The following is a 25,354-nucleotide window of genomic DNA, read 5'->3' on the forward strand; positions in this document are numbered from 1 at the left end:
TGTCTCAGCTCCTCTGCTACTGAAATACATTCCCACTATTGTCATCACCAACCTTTGACTGTTCGATATCCTCTTATCTCGATTAGCATTTGGCACTTCCATAAAGTCTTAAACAGAACTATGAAGGATACATCCCATCTCAAAGCAAGTCACAAATGTTCATCACTCTGTCTTTGCTCCTTTAGAACCCTGTGTGCAGTGCAGTCATTTTAATAAACCCTTCCAAAACCTCATTCGCTTGAAACTTCCTGCTGTATCCTTTCTCTGTTGAGTGTGGATCTCAGAAAGCTATGTTGAGTTGATGGTAAATTGCTCATCTTCTAAACATCTGGCCTTAGTAAAAGATAGTTTTATTACTCACTTACTAGATTTGGCTGTTGCTGGATAGGTAGCAGGTAAACCTGGAGGGGGAGTTCCAGCATCAAGACTGATCGACAGTGAAGGAATGGAGATACAGTTCAAAGTCAAGATTGTTTATGGCTTGAAGGGTGAAGTTTCCAGTTATCTATTATACTTGTTTTTCTCGGTGGTAGAGGTTGAGTTTGGAAAGTGCTGTCGAAGGAGTCCAGCAATTTGCTGTAGTGCACCTCACAGATAGCACACTGTGTGTTAGTGAAAAGAGTAGATTAGAAGATGGTGGATGAGGTACTAATTAAATTCAGACTTAGGTTTTAAATTAGATTCCCTACAGTATGGAAACAGGTCCTTCTAGCTGAAAAAAATTCTTCCTCAACTCAGATCTAAAAGATGAACCCTTCCCTGAAGCTGTGCCCTCAGGTGCCAGTCTCTCCTACTAAGGGAAGGGACTTCTCCATGTCCAATCTATCCAGGCCTCTCAATATTCTGCAGGTTTCAATGAGGGGCCCCTGCAATGTGGTTGGTTGACTCTTAACTGCCTTCTGTGCCATTAGGCATGGGAAATAAATGCTGGCCTTGTTGGTCATGCCCTAATTTCATGAATTTTTTTTAAAAATTGTTTATTGTGTCTAAATACAGCAGAACAATTCTCAGACCATTTCTCTTCACTTACAAATCTTTGGCAATCAGCGAGTAGAAATGAAGTGAGCATCCCACGCTATTTACAAGAGTATTTCTTATAAATAAAGTGGTAAACAGGTCATGAACAACAGGCATGTGCTGTGATCCGAAGGCTTGAGCTAAGCACATGTAAAGTTTCATGATCAAACAAAATACTGCTTCAGCAAGTGATGATCTAAAATTTATTTATAAAATAACTAAGATCACAAGACCAGGATGATGACAGAAGAATGCAAAACTATAGCGTCATAGAGTATCTGGTAATGCATGGGATTTGGAAGAGGTATGGTGAAACTTTGTGTTGGTCTCACTATAAAGAAAGTTCGTTTTGTTAAATTAATAAAAGCAGAAACATCAAATTGTGATTGCTTTCATCTACTTTACCCACTGCTCTGAGAAATAATTAATAGATGGGCGGCACGGTGCCTCACAATGCCAGGGACCTGGGTTCAATTCCCACCTCGGGCGACTGTGTGGAGTTTGCACATTCTCCCCATGTCTGCGTGGGTTTCCTCCCACAATCCAAAGATGTGCAAGTCAGGTGAATTGGCCATGCTAAATTGCCCACAGTGTTAGGTGAATTAGTCAGGGGTAAATATAGGTTAGGGGAATGAGTCTGGGTGAGTTACTGTTTGGAGAGTTGGTGTGGACTTGTTGGGCCAAATGGCCTGTTTCCATACTGCAGGGAATCTAATCTAAATCTTAAGTGAGGCTATTCTTATTTAGTGCAATTTACAATTCCTCACAGAATGAAATAGTCTATGCTTACAAGCAACAACTGGGAACCGAGGCTTGGCCTCAAGCAGTAAATACCATTCACAATCTTCAAGACATCTTCAATCGGTTTATTTTTAATTCACTCATGGGACATGGGATGTGGACAGCACCAGCTAGCATTTATTGCTTGTACCGAATTTCCCATAAGTGAGTGGTGGTGAGTTACCATTTGTATTCTGCAGTCCATGTGCTGTAGCTAAAGCCATTAGGAAATTGTTTGATATTCATTTGCCATATGCTTCAGTCAACATTCATTGAGCAGAAATGGATTTGAATATTTTGACACATGACAAATACGGAATGTAGCACACTTGCTTAGCTTGGACTGTTGTTCCTATTGCTTTCCTCAATTGAGGGACTTCTCACTTCATGCTGGTGTCAAGTGTCACACCTCAATAGGGCAGCATGGGAAATCAAACTCTGCTAATCCCAGAGTTTTTGCAAATGTTAAAAATGTTATCAAAGTATGTAAATTCCCCAATTTCCAGACAACAGGAGATGGAAGCAAACAGAAAACACGCTATGTTTCTGTACTTAACAAGAATGATTATTTATTACAATTAAATAGATTTTAACTACAGGTAAACAACTATGAACAGTTCACACATAACTCTACAAGTTAAAACTCTAACCCTCTTCTAAAACCACATCATGCACACATAAAAAATAAAGCTGGTGTTGAGTGTAATGAAGAAAACTGGGGAAGCAGTTCAGTGACTCCAAACAACAGTTCTGATGAATAGTCACTTAAACTTGAAATATTCATCCTGGTTTCTTCCTACAGAGGCTGCCAGATCAGAGTTTCTTTAGCAAAATCATCTGATTACCCAGTCCAAAGGGTTCACTGAGATGATACTTTTTCTTAACAGAATATTTAGTTCTTCAGTCATGTTTCTCAAGGTTATTTTCACTTTTTCATAGGACACACAGGTAAACTAACTGCAAAATCTCTTAGTTACAATTAAAGACCACATCTTAAGCAACTTCTCAAGGTTATTTTCACTTTTTCATAGGATCTGCACTATTGTGCTTTTATTCTCAATACCTGCATTTAAGTGAGATAGATAGATAGATTCTTGAACAGTAGGAGAATCACAGGTTACAGGGAAAGGGCAGAGTGTAAGAAATGTCACATCAGCCATGATCCTACTGATTGGTGGAGCAGGCTTGAGGGGCAGAACAGTCTACTTCTGTTGCTATTTCTTAAGGTTTCTTGTGGCACTCAGAAGCAAGGAATGGACAATAAATCCTAGTCTCGCAGGCAACATTCACTTCCTAAGGCTGAACTAAAACTTACTTTCTCTGCTAATTAAGCAGAATGGTACAGGTCAACTAATGTTTCAACCTTTCTATCTCAACACGAAAACTCATCTGCTTAACAATTAAGTTACTCAGATGAAAATAGGGCAAGTTAACTGAAAGAGGAAAGAAGAGAGGAAAGTGGGGTCCTGCTACCTTTTGTGGTGTGCACCATCACATATCTCACATACAGTAAAGAAGATAGTATTCTAGGCTTTTCCAAGAGTTAACATAGATTTGACAATTTTAACAGAAGTTTCTAATCCAAGATTTCAAGCTCATCTACCAAATTCATCGTACAAACCATTCCAAGAGGTAGAACTCGAACCTTCCACAAATGCTGTGGCTGTTTACTGAAAGGATAAAAATAGATAGTTACTAGTATGTTTCTAGTAACCTTTTGACCTATTAATATCATGATGGCATCAAATGCTTAGAATGCCAACATTTGACAGATTGCCAGAGCAGGTCAATTCCAATCTTACACTTTCAGTCTTGCAGTCTAATCAAGCTATTATTTGCATGATGGTTGGAACTAAATACCTTTTTGCAGTTGCCAATCTATGTGTATCAGCTTGTATAATTTCAACAACTAATTCAGAAATTTATGGAAAATGGTGACAGATATATGGAGTGGCCAAACTATGGTGTTTAAAGTAAACGTAAGTAGGACTATCACTGCACAATTGTAAGTGAGTCCCCATTGCAACACAACCAAAGATGCCTACCGCTCCAACACTTTGGAAAATCAGGTCAAAATGCTTGAGGTCCTCCTCCCAACTTACAAGCAGAAACTGAAATGAGAGGATCCTTCACAGAAAGTAATACAATGCTAGTCTGAGGCAGTGGAAGAGCTTCTCCAGGGCTGCTTGGAATCAGTGGACTACACCATATTCAAGAATTCAACAGGTTGTACACCACCACCATCATCATTGACTTCATTAGCAAGTGTAAAGAGGACTGTGTATCAAAGAAGTCAATCCATGTGTTCCCCAATTGGAAAACTTGGATGAACAGGGAAATTTACTGTCTACGGAAGATCAGGCGTGCAGCACTCAAGTTGGATGACCCAGACATTGACAGGAAGTCCAGATATGACGCTGCAAGGCCATTCAAGGTGCCAAGAAGTAGTACCTGACAAGTTGGAAGCCCAAACTAACCAGACCGATATCTGCCACCTGTGGTAGGATACAAAATGAAGCAGAACAAAGTAGTGGACAAAGTCATATTCTTCCCTGATACACTCACTGCTTTGTATGCTCAGTTAAAGCAGAATGCCAGTGGCGCGGTGTCACCTTCCCCGAAAGCTAAGATGCACCTGCTCCCTCTGTCACTGCTGCAGGTGCCAGATCAGTCTGCTTGAGAGCAAAACAGAGGAAAGCAACTGGCCCAGACTGAGTCCTTGGCCATGCACTCAGACCCTGTGCAGACCAGCTGGTGGAAGTATTTGCTGACATCTTCATAGTCTTCTTGCTACAATGGGAAGTCCCCACCTCTCTTAAGAAGACCACCTTCATCACAGTACCAAAGAAAACACTTGCAAAGTGCCTCAACCACTACCACTATGTGGGTCTGACCTCCATAATCATGAAATGCTACAAGAAGTTAGTCATGGCCCACTCTAGCCTCCCAGCCTGCCTTAATTTCCTGCAATTTGTCTACCAGTAGAATGGGTGCACAGTGGATGCCATTTCCCTACACTTGTCCCTGGAACATCTAGATCATAAGAATATTAATGTCAGGCTCCTACTTAGTGACTACAGTTCCACCTTCAACACCATTATCTCCTCCAGACAAATTGCAAAACTCCAAGACCTAGGTCTTGACAACTCTCTGCAACTGGATCCTGAACTTCCTGACCCTCAGACTATAATCAGTGAAGATAGACAACAGCACCTCCTCCACAATAATCCTCAATACACGTGCCCCACAAGGATGTGTACTCAACCCCCTGTGTACAGTCACAACTGCGCAGCCAAATTTCATACAAGGAGTATTTACAAGTTTGCAGACCACATCACTGTTGCAGGCTGGATATCAAACAATGATGCGTCAGAATACAGGAAGGAGATAGATGGCTTGGCATAGTGGTGCAATCTCTCTCTCAATGTCAGCAAAACAAAAGAACTGATGACTTCAGGAAGAAAGGAGTAGGTCACGCCCCCTATCTATATCAATGGAGTGAACGTGGAGAAAGTCAAGAGTGTCAAGTTCCTCGGAGTGAAAACCAACCACCTGTTCTCAACCTCGCATGTAAATGCGGTGGACAAGAAGATACAACAAAGCCTCAGTTAGTTTGACTCGACCATAAGTAATCATGACGTGCAGGCGCCAGTGTTGGACTGGGGTGAACAAAGTTAAAATCACAACACCAGATTATAGTCTAACAGGTTTATTTGGAGGTACAAGCTTTCAGAGTGCTGGTCATTCATCAGGTGACAAAAGAGGAGCACTCCGAAAGCTTGCACTTCCAAATAAACCTGTTGGACTATAGTCTGATGTTGTGCGATAACTAATCATATCAATGTTAAATTCAAAGGGTCCTGTCAAAGAATTATACCTTAATTTCACTAATGCTAAGTGAATATAGCACATTTAAAATATTCAACAGTTGTTGAAAGTAGGACACCAAATTGCTTCCAGTAAATTGCTTTGTTAAGTGAAAATACCATTTAATGGAATGTAAAATCACCATCATTTATCCAAAAACTAATTAGGCTTCAGATGAGGAAGACAACAAGTAGATAGATAGGCTGCATAAGACAAAACTGTAGCATTTACACTCGGATTGTCAAGAAGCAATGACAGAAGAGTACTTATTCTTTTCTTAGGTGTGGCCAAAGTTTGTTTTGGGTGACTTATTGATGGGTTTTATAAAAACAAACAACTTGAATTCAGCAATTGAAAGTAAAATGTCAAAACTGACAACCAACATTTAACTTGGAGCGACAGATAATATTGCCAAATGATTCTGACAGAATATAGTAACATAATAAGACATAATTCATAAGACATTTGTTGGTCGGATTTGGGCATCGCTGGCAAAGTCAACATTTGTTAACAATTCTTAATTACACTTGAACTGAATTGCTTACCCAGCCCTTTAAGAGGACCATTAAGAGTTAATCACATTGGTGTGGTTCTGGAGTCATACATAGGCCACATCAGATAAGGATGGCAGATTTCCTTTCCGAAAAGACATTAGTGAACCATATGGATTTTCACAACAATTGATATAGCCTCAATCACCATTCCTAAGATTAGCTTTCAATTGGATGAGTGAAATAAGAACAAAGATATACCAGTTAGGAAAGGCTCAACGAGTTGGGCTCTCATCTTCAGAAACAAGAAGATTGAGAACTGATTCAGAGATTGTTTAAATTATGAAGGGGTTTATGATGACCTCAAAGGAGACAATTAACTTTTGAAAGGAAATTTGAACTGTCGGTTAACTGGAAGAATCATAGTACAAAATTTCACATTTTATAACAAATACCTTAACTGTACAAGAATTAGACAAAATAGGTTTATTGAGCAAACATTTAGATTTGAAAACACAAAAATGTCAACAGGACATCTCTCCTATTTTTATTACCATCATGAATTCTTATTTATGCTGGGACATTGAAAAGAGCCAAAATTCTCTTCAAGGAGAGTTGTGACACACAATTGTTTGGTCTAGTGAAAATGCCTCAAGATCCTTTAATGTATACACGCATAGCATTTTTAAAAATTCTATTAGATTTCAGCCAAGCAATCCTCTAACTCTCCTTAAGCTCTTCACGAATGTGGACCTCCAAACAATAAACTTTACTGCCTTCTAGCTTAAAGTTTTTTTGGAAGCTCCTGACAATTTTCTGTCCATTTGCTTCCAAGCTGTTTCAGTTCCAAATGTAAGTGACATGTTACTAGTGAGCAAACCAATTGTTTCTGAAGAAAATACACAGCTAAGACTAAATCAAAATAGCGCCACCCTACAATCTAACCCAATGGAAATGTGGCAGCCCTGGGATGCCCTAGATAGATATTTAAACTAACTAACTTCAATTTCCAAATATCCTTTGATCTCAAAAGCATATGGATATTTAAAACCATATTAACCCATTGCTCTCAGACCTTCCTCTAATTTGAGAAAACTTATTGAGAATGTTTATGGTTTTCACATCTCTAATACTCAGTAAGTAAACACAGACCGTCATCTGAATGGAAATCTTAGAGGTGTTTCCCAACCTCTCAGTTCAGGGTTTCTCCCATTTATTTTACATTTAACACTTCAAATCTCAACCTAAAAAAGTTATATTCCTAAAATATACAAACCATGAAATTTAGTATTTTTCAAACAGGTTCTTTGGACAGGCATAGAGAAAATATTCCAACTTGTTGGAGAGACAAAAACTAATTGCTGTAAATACAACATAGTTACTAAATCCAACAGGAAATTCAGGAGACAATTCTTCGCTAAAGGGGAAGATAGATATTCTTTAGCGCAATAAATACTAGCCGGTCAATGAAGCCCATGTTCCACGAGTGCATAATCACAAAGTAGAAAAGATAACTTTGCAGGATTACAGGAATAGGGGTTTGTGTAAACAATAAAAAAATCAGAGTCCAGCGACCCTGCTTCAATGTTGTAGGCTCTTAGTAATTATGCAAGAATTATATCTGCAGACTCTGACTCTACATAGAACAGCTTTACAACATTAAATTAATTTGAAATGTCTGTGCAAAGAAATTTATCAGCAGCAAGGGCAGGATTGAGTCAATGTTAAACATAGTCCTGCAAGCTAGAACTTAATGGACTCCAGAATTTAGAATTCACTGCCAGGCAATTACTAATTGACAAAAAATACTAATTTGAAATTTTAAAAAGAATAAACACTACATTCCCAATGAATGTATTATCGCTTATTAGTACTATTAGATCTCACCTACTCCTGCACAACAGATATTAGATTCCATACAAATGCAGTAATGTTTTTTTTAGAAAGGGTTTCACAAAGACACAAGGTTGCTTGAGCGAGTGGTGGTGTCATTAGCTGAACATGATAATCAAGCAGACAAAAATCATGTGTATCCTTGGGTATGATTCATGGCTCTTTTCCAATAGATTGTATTTAAATTCATTACAATTTTGTGTAGGATTAAGTAGTGAAGCTAAACAGTAAAGTCCCCATATGCTTCATTCCACATTTTGCTACAAAACTCACTTTTTCATTGTTATAGATTATATTTACAACAAGTACCAACATTTGAACATGCCTGACCACGGCCCACAATATTAGCCACCTTGTGATTGGCTCACTACCAAATGAAGGAGCAGAACTAAACAACCATTTTGAATTTTAAAAATTTAAATATTTTAAGTTAAATGTGCAGTACCTAATATCAATATTGCCTCAGCTTTTGTATAACAGTTGCAATGATGCTCTGCATAAAGTACAAAAAGAATGGTGTGAGAAGTTACAAACTTCATATGCATTACTGGTAAATCCATTGAAAATGTATCCTGTATTCCTTTAATGCCAGTTGTCATATTACGTTCCTGAAGAAGGGCTTATGCCCGAAACGTCGATTCTCCTGTTCCCTGGATGCTGCCTGACCTGCTGCGCTTTTCCAGCAACATATTTTCAGCCCATATTACATCACAACTTGGTATCAAACAAGACCCCTTTGTTATGGTACCTCATGCATACTATTCAGCACAGAATTGCAGTAGTAGTGCCCCATCCCTGAACGAGGAGGTCTGGGTTTACGTCACACCTGCTCCAGAGGTGACATTTCTGAACAGGTTAAATAGAAAATATCTATACAGGAGTTGACATTAAGGTATACAAAGAACTATACAAAATCCTTGGCTTGATTGCCTTACGAATATTTTTTACGATATGGCTTCTCAACCATATCTTCAAAATAGTTTTCTCTGCCTATTACTTGGAGCATTGGACAGGTACAGAAAGGAGAAGCTGAGATCACAGTTCCATGGGTTTCAACTCAAGTACTGAGTTTTAGTGGAAAGGTGACCTCCATCGGCTCGCAGTGAGAAGTGACAAGGCCATTTGTAGAGACCGAGCAGCAGCTACGCTGCTCATGTCCTTGAGTTTCCTCCTCGGACAGTTCCACGAAGCCCTGTTCCAACCTTTAGCAATTCGACCCCATGTTGCTGCTGAATTCAAGGATTTAGTAGTCTTCTAGACATTCTAGGAGTTACAGGAACAGTTTGAGTATAGTGTGTTTGTTCCATATTATTCACTACCGCTGTCATTGTTACAAAGGCACATTCGAAATAATGGAAAACATTAAAATCATCACAAAGTTAATCTGAAAGTACCATTTCTCAGAGTTTAGGTTTAAGGGCCGAACCCACTCAGGCAAGAAGAGAGAGAAAAATAGGAAATATTATTTTTACTACTCTCAGAAATTGCCAGGAAAAATCTACAAAACTACCATGTACACATTAACAATACAGTGTTCCAATCACACCAAAACATAGTAATGATGAAAATATTTAGGGGAAGTAGAAGAGCTCAGCACCAAACATTTTGTTAACAATCCAGTGGTATCAAATCGTGGAAAACAAGTCCGGGTAAACACATAAAAATAGAATCAGGAAAATGAAGGAACTTCATCTGTAGTGTGCTTTTTGGTGAAAAGGGTAGGGAAACTAGGCTTCCTCTCTAACCTACAATATTCTTTGTGGCGAGGGTAAGGGAACAGGGAAGGGAACATTCATTTCTGAAGCACATGGGGAAGTGGGAATGTGAACTTCAATGCTATTATAGTCCAGAATTATGGATGCATTACTCACCAGCACCGACAAAATTCAGTTAACTTCCAGTTTGTGCTAAATAACAATCATATATGATGTGAATAAAATCACAGCAGCATGGCAGAATCTCAAGATGGCTAATCAAAAAACTTCACAACAACATGATTTGGAAGATTCAATTTCAAATAAATCTCAATTAGAGTTGTGATTTCAGGAAGCATCTAGGCCAACCAATTGAACAATGTGTGGTCTGACTGGAGGAATTACTTTATTCGAATATGTGACCTGCAGTAGACAAGAGTCATCAATACGATACCTAAAAATAGGAACTAAGTGCACCAGAAATTAAGGAAAATTAAGGGAAGTGATGTTTCAAAAGTGCTTTATAGGATTTCAAAGCAGATGTTAAGTGTCCATTGTATTAGTGCGCAGTTCATTTAATTACTGAATTGTAGAATCATAAGAACTCGGCAATTCTGCACAGAAAACCCAGGGATGGGAGTGAAGGTTACCTAAGATTACAAAGAGATCTTGATCAATTGGGTTAATGGGCTGAGGTTTATAAAATCATGAGGAACATAAATAAGGTGAATAGCAAGGGGAATTTCAAAACTAGGAGGCACTTTTTTAAGGTGAGAGGAGAAAGCTTTAAAAAGGACATGAGGAGTATCTAATTTTACACAAAGTGGTTCATGTGTGGAATGAACTGCCAGAGGAAGTGGTGGATGGAGGTACAGTTACAACATTTAAAAGACATTTGGATAAGTACACAGATAGGAAAGGTTTGTTGGAATATGGGCCAAATGCAGGCAAGTGAGACAAGTATAGTTTGGGAACATGGTTGACTTGGACGAGTTGGACTGAAGGGTCTGTTTCCATGCTGTACAATTCTATGAGGTGGTGGCAGCAATATTAATTGTTTTGTTAACTATTAAAGTGGGACCAGCTGGAGGTCAGTTCAACCATGGATCTGAGTCAAGACCCCACAGTCCTAGCACCTTAGTTAGATGGCAATAGATTTCCTTCAGAGCTTAAAAATGTGTTGCTGGAAAAGCGCAGCAGGTCAGGCAGCATCAAAGGAGCAGGAGAATCGACATTTCGGGCATAAGCCCTTCTTCTGTTCCTTTTGATGCTGCCTGACCTGCTGCGCTTTTCCAGCAACACATTTTTAAGCTCTGATCTCCAGCATCTGCAGTCCTCACTTTCTCCTAATAGATTTCCTTCAGTACATATTCTTCAGCAGGCAATTAATATTTATGGCATGAGACAGTGGCAGAGACAGAGAGTAGCTGTTTACCTGAGTAGCAGCAAATTTACAACCCATTTTTTCTGGGGCTTGGGGAAGGGTGAGCTTCAAATTCAACTAATAAGAATCTGGAATCGGAAGTCTCAGGATCGATGGCAATGAAACTATAAAGACAGTTTTAAAAATTCATCAGATTCAGTAACATCCTTTTAAAAAAAAGCGTTGTCCTTCCCACAACTACATAGTTGACTCTTTACAGACCTATAGAACATTCAACATTACAGTTCAGAAACAGGCTGTTTGGCCCACCATGACTACGCTGATGAAATTGCTTCCTAAACCACTCACTTAAGGCAATCATGATGGGCAACAAATATTGGCCTTGTCAGTCATACCCACATACCCTAAAACACAGAAGAAAAATGTGCAGAAACAGATGTTGGAAATCTATAATAAAAATTGGAAAATATTGGAGATATTCAGTCTCCATACAGAAACAGTTAATTTTTCAGAATAACAATCTTCTAATGGAATTGGAAAAAGTAGAGATGCCATAAGTGAAAGTTTCACATTTTACTCAGAGAAAAGGAAAAAATTAGGTAGATTCTACTTGAAATTGGACCATTGCAAGTAGAAGTCAATGCCTTTACATTTAAGTTGTGGCATTCAATTGCTGCATTTTAACATATGTAACTGTTTTATATTTTGCATACATTTTCATTGTGCAATCAAGGTCACCATCATCTTAGGTCCCCTTCAACTATCATTCACAAAATACACAGGGGTTTAATGATTAACTTGGAGAGCAATGAAATTTTGCTTTCATTGCCAACAGTTTATGTGTGAACAAAGTAAATAGTGTTGTATATCTGGCATTCAGAAAGATGATTTTAGAATTGATTTTTTAGGCTTGAGGAAACATGCACAGCGAATTTGGAGAAGATTTGTTTGGTTGGAAACATGCACAGCTTGGAAGAAAGCTTTTAATTTCAGATTGGAGTAGATTTGCAGAAGTATTTGCTGAAGCTGCATGGTTCCAGACTAGAAGAGTTTACTTAAAACTTTGAAGGGGTTATACGAACCTGAGAAAGTCTCAACTCAGTTATATGCTGAATCAAGGAAAATGTCATCAGAACATGATCACCAGGAATTGCGGCCACAGCTAAATCAAACCCCAAGTAGAATAGAGAAAGGAATTCTCTTTGAAGTTTAGGTGCTGTAATAGGATGAGGTTGAGAATAATGGAGTTCTATTTTCATAGTGTGTTTTAAAATTTTTAAATGTGTTAGATGTAAAATGCCTAGTTTATTCTATTTTGTCTTCACTTCTTTTGCACAATAAATTTTTGTTTTATTGTTAGAACTGAAGCTGCAGCATTGCATATTTGAATTTCACTAAAAACACAAGACAAGTCATGGGGACAGTGCTGAGCTGGAAGTTTGGAACTAGGGCGAGGTGTGTGAAAGGGAAATGAGGAAACTGTTGAAGTCCACATTGATGCCCTGGGGTTGAAATATTCCAAGGTGGAAGATGAGGCATTCTTCCTCCAGGCGTCTGGTGGTGAGGCAGCGGCGAAGGAGGCCCAGGACCTCCATGTCCTCGGCAGAGTGGGAGGTGGAGTTGAAATGATGTGCCACAGGGCGGTGTGTTTGATTGGTGCGGGTGTCCCGGAGATGTTCCCTAAAGCGCTTTGCGAGGAGGCGTCCAGTCTCCTCAATGTAGAGGAGACCGCATCGTGAGCAACAGATACAATAAATGATATTAGTGGATGTGCAGGTAAAACTTTGATGGATGTGGAAGGCTCCTTTAGGGCCTTGGATGGAGGTGAGGGAGGAAGTGTGGACGCAGATTTTGCAATTTCTGCGGTGGCAGGGGAAGGTGCCAGGACGGGAGAGTGGGTTGTAGGGGGGCGTGGACCTGACCAGGTAGTCACGGAGGGAACAGTCTTTGCGGATGGTGGAAAGGGGTGGGGAGGGAAATATATCCGTGGTGGTGGGGTCTTTTTGGAGGTGGCGGAAATGTCGGCGGATGATTTGGTTTATGCGAAGGTTGATAGGGTGGAAGGTGAGCATTTTGTCCTTGTTATGGTTGGAGGGGTGGGGTCTGAGGGCGGAGGTGCGGGATGTGGACGAGATGCGTTGGAGGGCATCTTTAACCACGTGGTAAGGGAAATTGCGGTCTTTAAAGAAGGAGGCCATTTGGTGTGTTCTGTGGTGGAACTGGTCCTCCTGGGAGCAGATCCGGCGGAGATAGAGGAATTGGGAATACAGGATGGCGTTTTTGCAAGAGGTAGGATGGGAAGAGGTGTAATCCAGGTAGCTGTGAGGGTCGGTGGGTTTGTAAAAAATGTCAGTGTCAAGTCGGTCGTCATTAATGGAGATGGAAAGGTCCAGGAAGGGGAGGGAGGTGTCAGAGATGGTCCTGTTTAATTATGGTCAATTATGTTTAATTATGTAGCTGCACATAGCAAAAAGTGAGATTGAACAACATATGGCCCAAGACTAAGCTTAAATATTGTATGACCTGCTACAAATTTGTGAAGATCTTTGAAGAGAAACAGTTTATTTCATTTGAAGACATAGTTCTTTGTTCTAGAGTATATAATATGGACGTGCCAACTGAGGTAACTGACCCTCCTATCTTAGTAGTCATAAAAGTTAGTACATTAACAGGGAAAAGATGTAAAGAAAGGGATGTAATTATAAATCTAATACCTTGGGAACCAGTCAGGAAGTAGTACAAAGTGATGTCTGTAAGGTGACCATCATCCTTAATAGAAAACAAATCAAATTGGGCACAAACTGCCTAGCCAGTGAGAGATTAATTATGTGTTGTTCATGTATTGTTAAGTTAATTAATGCCACAGATCTCACACAGTGGTCACAGTTAGCAAGGGTTAATAAGCAGTCACCTTTAGTGATTAGGTACTCAGAAGAAATTACAACAAGAGAATGTCACTAAACAGATCAAAAGACATCTGTCTGGTCTGTCAGAAGTAACATGCTGGTGTCCCAAAGTGCATCAACTGAACCACTGATTAGATCATTGTTTTGTAGTTACTGTATTGCAATAAAGTATAAATTTTGTGCAATATGTGAAAGCAAATGTGGACCCAGAATGGTCTTGTACCCAGATGGGACTGAAAATCTTAGAAAACATTGCTACTCACAGTGTGGTCTCCGCTACACTGGGGAGGTGAAACACAGATTGGGCGACCGTTTTGCTGAACATCTACATTCTGTCTACACAAAGGAGACCAAACTTCCAGTTGCCTGCGACTTGAACACACCACCATGTTCCCTGGCCATCATCTCGGTCTCAGGCTCGCGACAGCTCCGCAGCAAAGCTCAGCGCACTCCAGAAAACAGTATCTCATTTTCCGCCTGGGGATGATGCAACCTTCCGGATTCAATATCAAGTTCAATAATTTTACGGTCTAAACACCTTCTTCTGTATTCTTACACCAATCCCACAAACCTGTCCTTGTAACATGGGCTGTTACCACAACTAACCCACTGTCAGTTGCTAATGGTCCCCAATAGCAGATATTGATTCTTCCAGCTGACTATTACCCATTCCTTTGTCTGCTCAATTGCTGTTCTCTCTCGCTCTAAACACCATCTCCACCTATCGTTTACTCCTCACTCACTCCCCGTCCATCTTCTGCATAAATAACAACCTTTTCCTAGCTACAACCAGTACTGAAGGGTTACTGAACCTGAAATGGTAACTTTGCTTTCTCCTCAGAGATGCTGTTGCCCCCTCCCCCCGCACATTTGATACCCCACTGCCTTCCATCACCACTCACTTTCTTCAAAATAATGCCACATGATCTTCTACATTCAACTGAGCCTTGAGGCATGGGGCTGGATTTAACAATTCATCCAAAAGATAGGGCACCACGCGCCCACTACTGCCTGGAGTGTTAGCCTTGAATTGGGTACTCAAAACCTGAAGTGAGGTTTTAAACCTGGAATCCTGTGAGCTGAACCTAACGCTTCAAGTGGCTTATGTTAATTTAAATAGTTGACAAACCACGTTGATTACACAGCCATGCAGTCCAACTTATTCATCAATAATTAACCATTGTTCCATCAGCCCAAACCAGAAAGCTCACAAAGTTCAAACAGACTAAATGTAAGGAAGCAACAAAGATAAAAAAAATCCAAGTTTCTACAATTTAGGTCAATTTTAAGCTGCAAAAGCTCACAGGTCATTGTTTAGATGCCGACATCATCTGAAGCACAGTTCATTACGTGCTAGTCATTATTCTTCATCTGTGACCACAACATGAACGCGTACAGGCTCTTCAATCAAAAACTCTTCATCACAACTGATTGGTTAGCAATCTGAGGCTAAACTGCATTCTCCTCCCTATCACCTCATTGGTTCCAAAGCCAAATGTAACATCCCAATTTCTAACTTCGATAAGATCAGTTACTCAGCATAGACTCAGGAGTCAAACCTACCATCTTTGTGAGTACTACTCCAGACTGTGTCATAGTTGCATTACATTTAATTCAAACAAATCTGCCAAATGGCAAAACCAAATCAGGAAGTAGTCAACAGAAATCTAAAACTGCCCATTCTTTCAACACATCAGACTTCCTTTCAGGCATTTTATGTTCAGTATGTAATTTAATGGCTTATTTATACCCTGTCCGACACATGGGTCTTGATACTCCATATTCAGAGCTGTTTCTCAACACAGTTTAAAACACATCTGCTTTTTTTGATGAGATCAGAGATGAATTCACACAATTGTTTACTAAAAAAAAAACAAATACAAATGTCTTAAGGTTTTTTTTGTTTCTTCATTTTCAGATCAAGAAAGAAAAAACAAATGGAACAAAGTGAAAGAGTAAATATGCTGCAAATCAAATATCACTAAAACAGAGAGACAGGGAGATGATAAAAGATGATGAGATATTAACAATGGTGATAGAGGAGGAGAAAAAGAAAACATAGGATTACGACGACATTTAAAAAGATAAAGAATGCATGCTGGGTTGCTAAAGAGAAATGGTTTAATAAAATATATGCAGTGTGGAAGCTTGAAAGAAACCACAACATAACAGCTATGCAAACGTGCATTTGGCCAAGATATTTCTTGAAAATACAACTCTGATTGAGATGTATTAGAAATTGAATCATGCAGTTGTGAAGTATTTTGGTTCGACATCTTGAGACTCTACCATAACAGAAAGAAAAAGATAACAATAGATAGTGGGTGCATAAATTTTATTCAAAACATATGCAATGGCAAAAAGATGGATAAATTACAGAAATTAATTGCAGAATGATTAAAATTGAAGGCATCCTCAAGATGTGGAGGAAAAGTAAAAATAAATCATTACGATCTCAGTAGCAAAGAAAGCTTTGATATTGATGAGTACAGAAAAAAACTCCATATAGATCAATTAACAACAGAACAATTAAAGGTTCTTGGACAAACAGAACTAAAAGTGATAACAGACATTTAAGATCAGAAATATACCATAACATAAATGATAAATGTCTCAAGTCATTTGGAATGTAAGTTACCTATAAAAAGCTATAGAAGTAAAATGCAATAAAAGCTATGAACTTGTACGGTACATCAAAATTATGATTTTCAAGATCAATTCAAAGAGAACCAATAGGGATTCTTATGGGGCAGTGATAATGTCGGTACCTCTGAGCCAGAAAGTCTGAGTTCAAGTCCCACCTACTCCAGAGTAGTCAATCACATCTCTGAACAGGTTCAATAAAAATACCTAAAGAGAAATAGTAATAACTTTGAAGCAGATAGAAGTGAAATGCATCATGAATTTTGACCTGGAGTAGTAACAAAAGAGGGAATATTTGACTTAATGACAGTCTTTGATAAATATTTAAAGTATACAAGAATATGTACATATGCTTCATAAACTATGAAGGAGGATTTGGTTGTGTTTACCAACAAAAGCTAATGGGCATGTTGCTGAAATGTGACTGACAGGAAAGATTTGAAATGTACACAAAGCTTATATTGGGACAAAGTCTTAATCATCAGGCTAGATGATGAACAATCAGGTGTGTTTCAGAAAAGTAGTACAGCAGTGCTATGTATTGTGGCCAAATTTATTTAATCTATACACAGAACAAATATTCAGAGTCAAGTGTACCTGGGGAAAAAACAGAGACATGTACATAAATATGCTACTTGAGTATCAGAAGTGGCCTTTCAAATACCATAGACCAGACAAAATGTAGAAGCCTAGAATACGGATTAAGTACAAGCATCAAAAAGATAAATTCAATAGTAGGACATACGTTAGAAGAAACTAGAATGGAGTGGATGATGTCACATTCAAACAATGAGATCAGTTTGTCCACAGACAAATGACAGCATAGGTTGGTGGACGTTGTGCCAAGTCAGGAGGATAAGATAGCCAGATGTAAATTGATTAAGGTACAGGATATGTTAACAACTGGAAAACTTAAAATGCAAAACATGGAAAACAACTTGAGATTCTACATTCTTAAGACCCACTTAACCTTTAGATTTCGAAAGAATACAGGAAAAATTTGTGGAAGAAAACCGGCTTTTGCAAGGAGGATGGTAAGATACACAAAAGTTGCACACAGTCCATATGACAAAAAAATGTATATTGATATTGCAGTAGCAAATCAAACTCTTAAAAAGTGATATCCAGAAAAGAAAAGTTCAATACTTCAGCCGTTTAATCAGGCCCGAAAAGCTACAGAAACTCTTTGGAGGACAAAGTGAAGGATAACAGAAACAGGCTTCGACCTAGATGGTGGATGGAACAGATCAGTTGCAGACAAGCTACAGTGGGTGAAAGTGGATAGTGCAAGGCAGATTAGTGGAATGTATAATGATGCAGACCTTCTGGCAAGAGTAGCTACAAGGAAAGACAAAGAAACAGTGAGAGAAAGACTGATAAAAAGGAAAAAAAAGAGAGAAGAGAGCATGCAAGAGCTGTTTTTGTAAGTATCACAAGGTATACACCGAAAGGAAGGACATAATTATAGAATCATACAGAAAGAGACCCTTGAGTTTGTATTGCCAAAACCACACTAAATCTATATGAGCCCCAACTTTCAGCACTAGGTCCACAGCCTTGGATGTTATGATATTTCAAATGCTTATCTGTATTTTTTAAAGGTTGTAAGGTTATCCACCTCAACAACCTTCTCAAATAGTGCATTCCAGACTCCTGCCCACTCTCTAGTAAAAACTTTAATAATGATTGCTATGACTAACTTCATGTATTGCAGCCATCTGGCAAAAATTATATTGAAATTGCAACAGCAAATCAAATTTTAAAAAGTGACATCTCAAGAAGAAAATGTCAATATTTCATCCATTTGATTAGACCTGGAATGCTACAGAAACTCCAGTATTCCCTTACAAGTCTCAATTACATTCCAACTCTAACTAGAAAGAATAAACTTGGCACATTTTAATGACTTCAGGTTGTTTTTGTGAAGACCTTTGGGACTAAGTGCTTATGAAATATAGTCCCTATTAATTAGGTAAGTGCTCAGATAATTTACACACAGCATTCTTCCTCAGACAGGAGCATCAAGCAAGTTTTTATTTGAAATTATCTTGTCTCTTGGATGAATATTGGCCTGAGCATCACAAGAACTCCCAAACTGTTCTTTCGGTAGCATCACAGAAACTTTCAGATGAACGAGGTTGTCAAGATAAATCAGTTAAATGTCTCATCTTAAAGATGAGATCTCACAGTGCAGCACTCGCCATTATTTCAACGTTGATTATCTGCTCAAATCTCTGTTATGTCTCTGCTTCCAAATTAACAATGTGCTCAATGACTCAATTGGTAAACTGAACATTTTTCCAGTCATTTTCATCACTGACTTTAAAGTATAGGTTAGATACAACAGGATTGCTATATTACTCCGATATTTCTTTAACCCTGTTTTCACAAGACATAGAAGAAAATCATGCATCTTATTTGTAAAGCCACTGTGGCACCTTTGGTAAAATCAGAAATGAATGATACCCAACTGAATCAGTGAATTCTATTTGCAAGACATATTTACCAGTACAACAGCATCCAAGAGACTGGGCACTCATTGTCTGACACATCACATGCACAAACTTTCATTCTCTCACACTGTCAGTTCAATTCATGGTCACACACTCACCTTGAGCTCAGACCATTTCAATGCTGAGTCCAAAATATGACTAACACACCAGATATTAGAAAATGTGTCATATTGTCACAGCTGTCATTTTTCATGAGACATTAAAGAGGGTCAATTTTTATTCTCAGGGAGCTATAAAGATCCTACAACATAGTTTTGAAGAATAACTGGGACATTTCTTGCCAGTGTCCTGCCCAATACATAACCCAAAAACAACATTACACAGGCAGATTACCTGATCTGTATCAAATTGTTTTGGCAGTTTTCTGCATGTAAATTGGATGCTGCATTTCCTACTTACAATAGTGACATTTTCAATTGTTGCCCAGATGTCGTGAATGGTGATAAATCAATGCAAGTATTTTACTTAATTATTTTTACCATCTTAGGAAACAAAATGCTGAAGCTTCACACTGTACTTTCAATCTCAGTCACTGTTAACCTCATGGGCAAAAACAATCTATTCGACTCACTCTCATCTTAATGGACAGAATCTGCAAGTTTACTAAAAAGGTTTATTCAATAGCCACAACTGAACTAGCTTATCTTCATTAGGGTCATAGCATGGTCTTTGCGTTTAAATTTTGTGTCTCCAATGAAAGGAAGTCAGCAGATTGCTGCTCAATTTCACTACACCCCTAACTGTAGGTGTTTGGCAACTAAGCAATTTTGAATTTCTGACAGGATGGTGGAACAACTTGCCATCATTCAGCAATTATTTATATGTGCAGGAGTAAACAAAAACTTGCCAGCCAGCATCTACGATTTTAAGTGTCTATGAACCAGTGCTCTGAAAGAGAGAATTAAAACCATCCACATGGATTACCATTTAGTCCATGGGAGATAATCAATGTTTTGAGCCAAAAACAGCTTTTCTCTGCTTTCTAGCTGATATCAGTGGACAAACACATCCAGAGTTGACTTGCAGGCAAGAGTACGGAAGTTTCTAATTTTAAAAAATAAGATCTAGTCTATAGAAAATTCAAAACTGATACGTTGTATATATTGGTCCTTCAAAAATTATATACAAATATGCATCACTCCCAGCACAGTACTAACATACTAACGTGTAAATCACCTCGTGAATTCTTGTCTCGGTTTGATTCTATTTTTTGTGAAAGTGACAGATAATGTCCCTCATCAAGTGATATTGTAAAATTGTGTAATAAACAGAAAACCAGAAGTTCTTATCTCACCGGTTCTTCTATGAATAGTAGCAACATGATTCGGAGAACGAAGCCGAAAGAACCTGTCGGACTATCATTATGCCACTTTGTTTCCATGAGAGTCTGGAAATCACCGGAGTACCAGTGATGTAGCCCACACTCTCATCAACGCAGGAATCCTTACCTCCACCTCTACCACCTCGTCGTAGGCGGGTGGAGGGTCGAATCCACTCCGGTTGTAATCCCCTCCACCCACACCGCGGGAGCCGGTGCTACCTCCTCCCCCTCCTCCACCACCACCGCCGCCGCCGCCGCCTCCCCCTCCTCCGACCTGGCGATCGCCACTCTCCATGGGCTCGTAGCCGAGACCAGGGCTCTCGTTGGTAAGGAGGGCCACGGCCTCGTTGATGTCGTTCTTGGCCATGCGGAGCGCCTTGCGGATGGCGGCGGGCTCCGAGAAGCCCATGCACAGCAGCGTCGTCATGTGCTCTTCCTCCACGTCCATCCTGGCAGACAGAGCCTGTCACTTCAATCCCGCTCTCCCATAGAGACCGTCCTGTTACAACCCTCTCAACCCCTCCTCCCCCACAGCCTCAGGCTGGCTGACTGACTGAAAGCACTCAGTGCGGCCGCTCAACCCCTCACTCTGAGGTAAGTGAAAAATTCCTCGCCGGCCTGTCAGTTCGCTCAACTAAAACTCTTGTGCAGCCTCCGGGCCACCCGGCGCCATGTTGACAAGAAGCTGCTTCCGGTTCCTACTTTGCCGATGGAAGCCGCGCCCATTCCGCCGGAGGTGACGCACATGGCGATCTCTGCTGCCATTTTGGTGAGGTCGCTGCCTGTTGGCCGGTGGATGGAGGGACTGCGATGGTGCCAGTGGAAGGCATCATTTGGAGGTGCCGCTGTTGGTCTGGGGTGTACAAAGTTAACTTTGTCTAGTGGAGGAGGATCTGTTATTGGATCTCCCTACCATTAGTTTGCAACAAGTCATCAACCTGAAATATTAACTGTGTTTATTTTAATTCTCCACTAATTTTGAGGGGGGTTAAACGTTTCCCAATATCTTTCTGATTTCCTCCATCTGGAGTGTGTTAGATATTTTCCTAATCACCCTGTTCAGAGATGATAGACACGACTCCGAAGTAGGGGGGAATTGAACCTGGGTCCTGAGGAGGAAACGCTACTGTTGCAGCACGAGAGCCCTTTCTACTGTGTGCAAAGCTTCGTTATTCTGATGTTAGTGAAACCCACTCTTAATATGGCTTGGAGGAGAAGATGTGGAAGCATTGAGAAGGCGGAGAAAACTTGAATTCTCCTGAATGGCTGTGGGGCTTGGGAATTCAATCATATTAATAGATTAGAAAAGCTGACTGTTCTTGGAAAGAAGATAAAAGGAGGTTTGGTAGAGTTGCTAAAATTAACAGAAGAAGTCTGGACAGAGTAGATAGGGAGAAACTGTTGCTACTTATAGAAGAGATGAGAGCCAGAGAACAATTTAGCCAGGTCTTCAGACCCAGATTGCACTACCAGCCACTGCAATACAAGATCCTGTTCTCCATACTATGATTGTAGGACTGCAGGGACTGGTGTACACAGTGTAATAATAATAACATAATTAGTTAAGTTTCATATGTTTAATTGTTTCCTTAAGCTTTTTGTGCACTTTTATGGCTTTTTCAAAGGGAGAGCTTTTGTTAGACTTGTAGTGGGTTTGTTTTACTGGGACAACCCATTGTCTCTTGGTTATGTTAATCAATAAATATTCAAAATAATGTTGGTGGGTTTTTTTTTAAATCAGTCATGAAGTTAGTGTTGTTTGCCAGGCCAACATTTATTGCCCAAGTGCAGTTAAGAGTCAACTATATTGTTGTGGATCTGGAGTCACAAGTCGAAAACCATCTGTTCAGCCAGACTTGTTAGGATAAACAACCTTGGATTCCAACATGTGCAGTTTCTTTGTCTCAGACCAGGTTAGGATGGCAGATTTCCTTCCTTAAAGGATATTAGTGAGACAGATGGGATTTTACAACAGTCAACAATTATGTAGTCACCTTTAAACAAGCTTTTTATTCCAGATATTTAAAATTTAATTCAAATTTCAAACATGTCCTCAGAAAATTTAGCCTGCAGTTCAGCATTACTAATCCAGTGACATTATTATGTGCTAGTCTTCCCTAAATCTTTACATTCTTTACTTGGAAAATAATAAATTTCTATTGTTTCAATACTGAATGTTCCATAGAATTGAGTGACTGGTCAGAGGTTTCTGTTGGAACTGTTTTCTTGTTTTGTTTTGTTGCTGTTATAACAGAGAAGTTTTTAAACAAGATGTTTCATTGTACCATTCTGTACTCAGGTACGCCACATTCCACAATCCAGAGTGTGTGTATTTGTACAGCATACTGCATAGTTCAGCACATATCCAACATGCAGTAGTTCACTCACACCCTGATATTCAATCTTTGATTTTTGGATTCCAAAAATCATAGGACTTCAAAATAACATCAGAGCAACATATGGAGTTAGGAAAATGCACTTAGCTCATCTCAAATTCTTCTAATCCTTCTGTTGTCATTGTTAAATAGCCCACTTTATTTCATTACAATAAACGTAAGGGACCAAACCAACTATTCCCACCCATCAAAAATATGGATAAGTAATTGCTCACAATCCATCAGTATTAAATTTAAGAATGCTCACTGATGGTCAGTTTGGATTCAGTTCGGGGCCACTCATCTTCTAACTTCATGATAGCCTTAGTCCAAATATGAATGAAAGCGCTCAATTGAAGAGTGGAGTTGACATCAAGCAGTATTTGATCAAGTATGGCGTCAGGCAAGTTATAGTATCCTTCTTGAAACTAGCACCAGCTGCATCAGATAAACCTCCTGCAAAATTATGCATTTTGGATCCATCTGGATGGTCGAAAACCACGTGTTCTGCCAGGCACTGATTCCTCAACTCTCAACTGACCAGTACTCTGGGTAAGGCAAAGAAAGAAGCTACAATATTCCAAAGTTTTCCTTGAAGTGCAGAAGCATTGACATTAATGACTGGGTGAAGCATATAATCAATCATTCAAAATAATAACAACTTGTCCATCGAACTACATCATTGTTTGAGTTGGCCTATTATGGATGTGAAAACCATGTCAGAAACACTCAACCCTGAGTAGATCTCATCTATAAATCAAGGGGTGACCGAAGTATAGATTTTATGATTCATGATTCCACGATGCATCGTCTTTATTGGAAATAAATCTGACTCGTGGGTTTAGACTCCCCAAGTGTTCTATGCTCTGGCAAGCTGTTTATTTAGAAAAAATGTGGCGGAAAGACTGAATTGTAATGCTTGATGACACGTTGTTTTACCAAAATAGAAAACTTCTATTTTGCAGTCATCCAAGCAGAAAAGATTCATCAAAACTTTAGATGAAAATAAAGCTGTAGTATACAGCAGTGATTCCTCTAAGTTGCACTGTGTGGAGCAGCTATGAGGTTGTCCACATGCCAGTTGATGTGCTGACACCTTGATCTCCAGTTCCAGAAGCCACTGTTGGCGTACAGACTTTGGAGTTGCACAGTGGAGAAGAAACTAGTGGGAGCATAGATATACATGTATTGACGTTTCAGAGAGAATTCTTAAAATGTAGATGCATGAATTTCTTTGGGTCAACTGTAATTTTCTTTTCAGGTTTTTCCTAATTTTCAATTGTATGTTATGTTCCCTTAAACCATCACCATTAATAGATGTTCAGCAATCATCTATAAATGTCCAAACAAATATTCCTTAGATTTCTTATTCAGTGCATCTCAGTGACAATGGACCCTAATAGAGATTATCTAATAATAAGAAAAATCAAAGAACTTAGTCAAAAAGTTTAATAATATGCAAGCAAAATGCAATATGATTAATGCATGCCGCTCTGCAGGTGTCAGGACTAGAGTTGTACAGATGCTGTTGAGTGAATAAGTAGTGGGGAGGAAGTAGAAGAGAAAGCTTTAGGCAAGTTTTAGAAAAGGTGGAAGAGCTTCGTAGTAGTAGGATGATAACAACAGACTTCAGTTCTGCTAATGTAGATTGAGAAATGACAAAACAAAGAGCAAATATTAGGAGGAATTCATGGAACTTGTAAAAGGGAACTTTGTTAATTAGTATTTTTCTAGCCCAACAAAGCCAGACGCAGTGTTGGATCTGGTGTTTCAGTAGAGGAAGATTTGGGAGACAATTGTCACAATGTCAATAGGTTTAGAGGAGGTATGGAACAGACAAGAAAATAATCAAGTGTAAAAATATTCAACTTGAGAGATTTCAGTGAGTTGAAAAATCTGGGCCCTAAGGATACAGAGATTAAAAATGAAACAAAAGGGGAGACTGTGATAAGTTAATAATTTAGGAGAATCAACCACAAGTGCAAAATTAAATACCAAAAGTACAAGTTGAGAATTGAAAAAGGAAATAAGGTCATAAAGAAAGACAGTTTATTGGAATAAATTACAAAAACAATGTACTCCACAAGCTGGAGATCTGAAATAAAAGCAGAATATGCTGGAAATATTCAACTTGTCTGGCAAAGGAATATAGCTAGGTCAAATAAATGGGCATAGAAAAGTATAATATAGGAAAATTTAAAATTGTCAATTTTAGCAGGAAGAATAAAAAAAGTTAGATGGTGAGATATTACAAGGGGGCATAGCTTTAAATTAAGGGGGGGTAGGTATAGGACAGATGTTAGGGGTAGGTTCTTTACTCAGCGAGTCGTGAGTTCGTGGAATGCCCTGCCAGTAGCAGTGGTGGACTCTCCCTCATTATGGGCATTTAAGCGGGCATTGAATAGGCATATGGAGGATAGTGGGCTAGTGTAGGTTAGGTGGGCTTGGATCGGGCAACATCGAGGGCCGA

At 39.2% G+C, this 25,354-nt stretch overlaps 1 protein-coding gene across 3 annotated transcripts in view; it reads right to left on the reverse strand.

The window, feature by feature from the left end:
* Window positions 1–21,175, reverse strand: part of usp24 (ubiquitin specific peptidase 24) — a 185,558-nt gene extending 164,383 nt beyond the window's left edge. For 2 of the 3 annotated variants that reach the window (XM_043699013.2, XM_043699012.2), the window contains exon 1: window positions 20,637–21,175. In XM_043699013.2, coding sequence (XP_043554948.1) covers window positions 20,637–20,957 — 321 coding nt within the window. In that variant the 5' untranslated portion in view covers window positions 20,958–21,175. Of the gene's footprint in view, window positions 1–11,177; window positions 11,220–20,636 lie in introns of those variants that run through there. The other variant, XM_043699014.2, reaches the window with a different exon arrangement.
* Between the last annotated feature and the right edge of the window lie 4,179 nt (window positions 21,176–25,354).

Source organism: Chiloscyllium plagiosum, unplaced genomic scaffold (genome assembly GCF_037043375.1).
Source record: "Chiloscyllium plagiosum isolate Xiang-an unplaced genomic scaffold, Cpla_swu_hap1 HiC_scaffold_9, whole genome shotgun sequence".
Taxonomy (NCBI): domain Eukaryota; kingdom Metazoa; phylum Chordata; class Chondrichthyes; order Orectolobiformes; family Hemiscylliidae; genus Chiloscyllium; species Chiloscyllium plagiosum.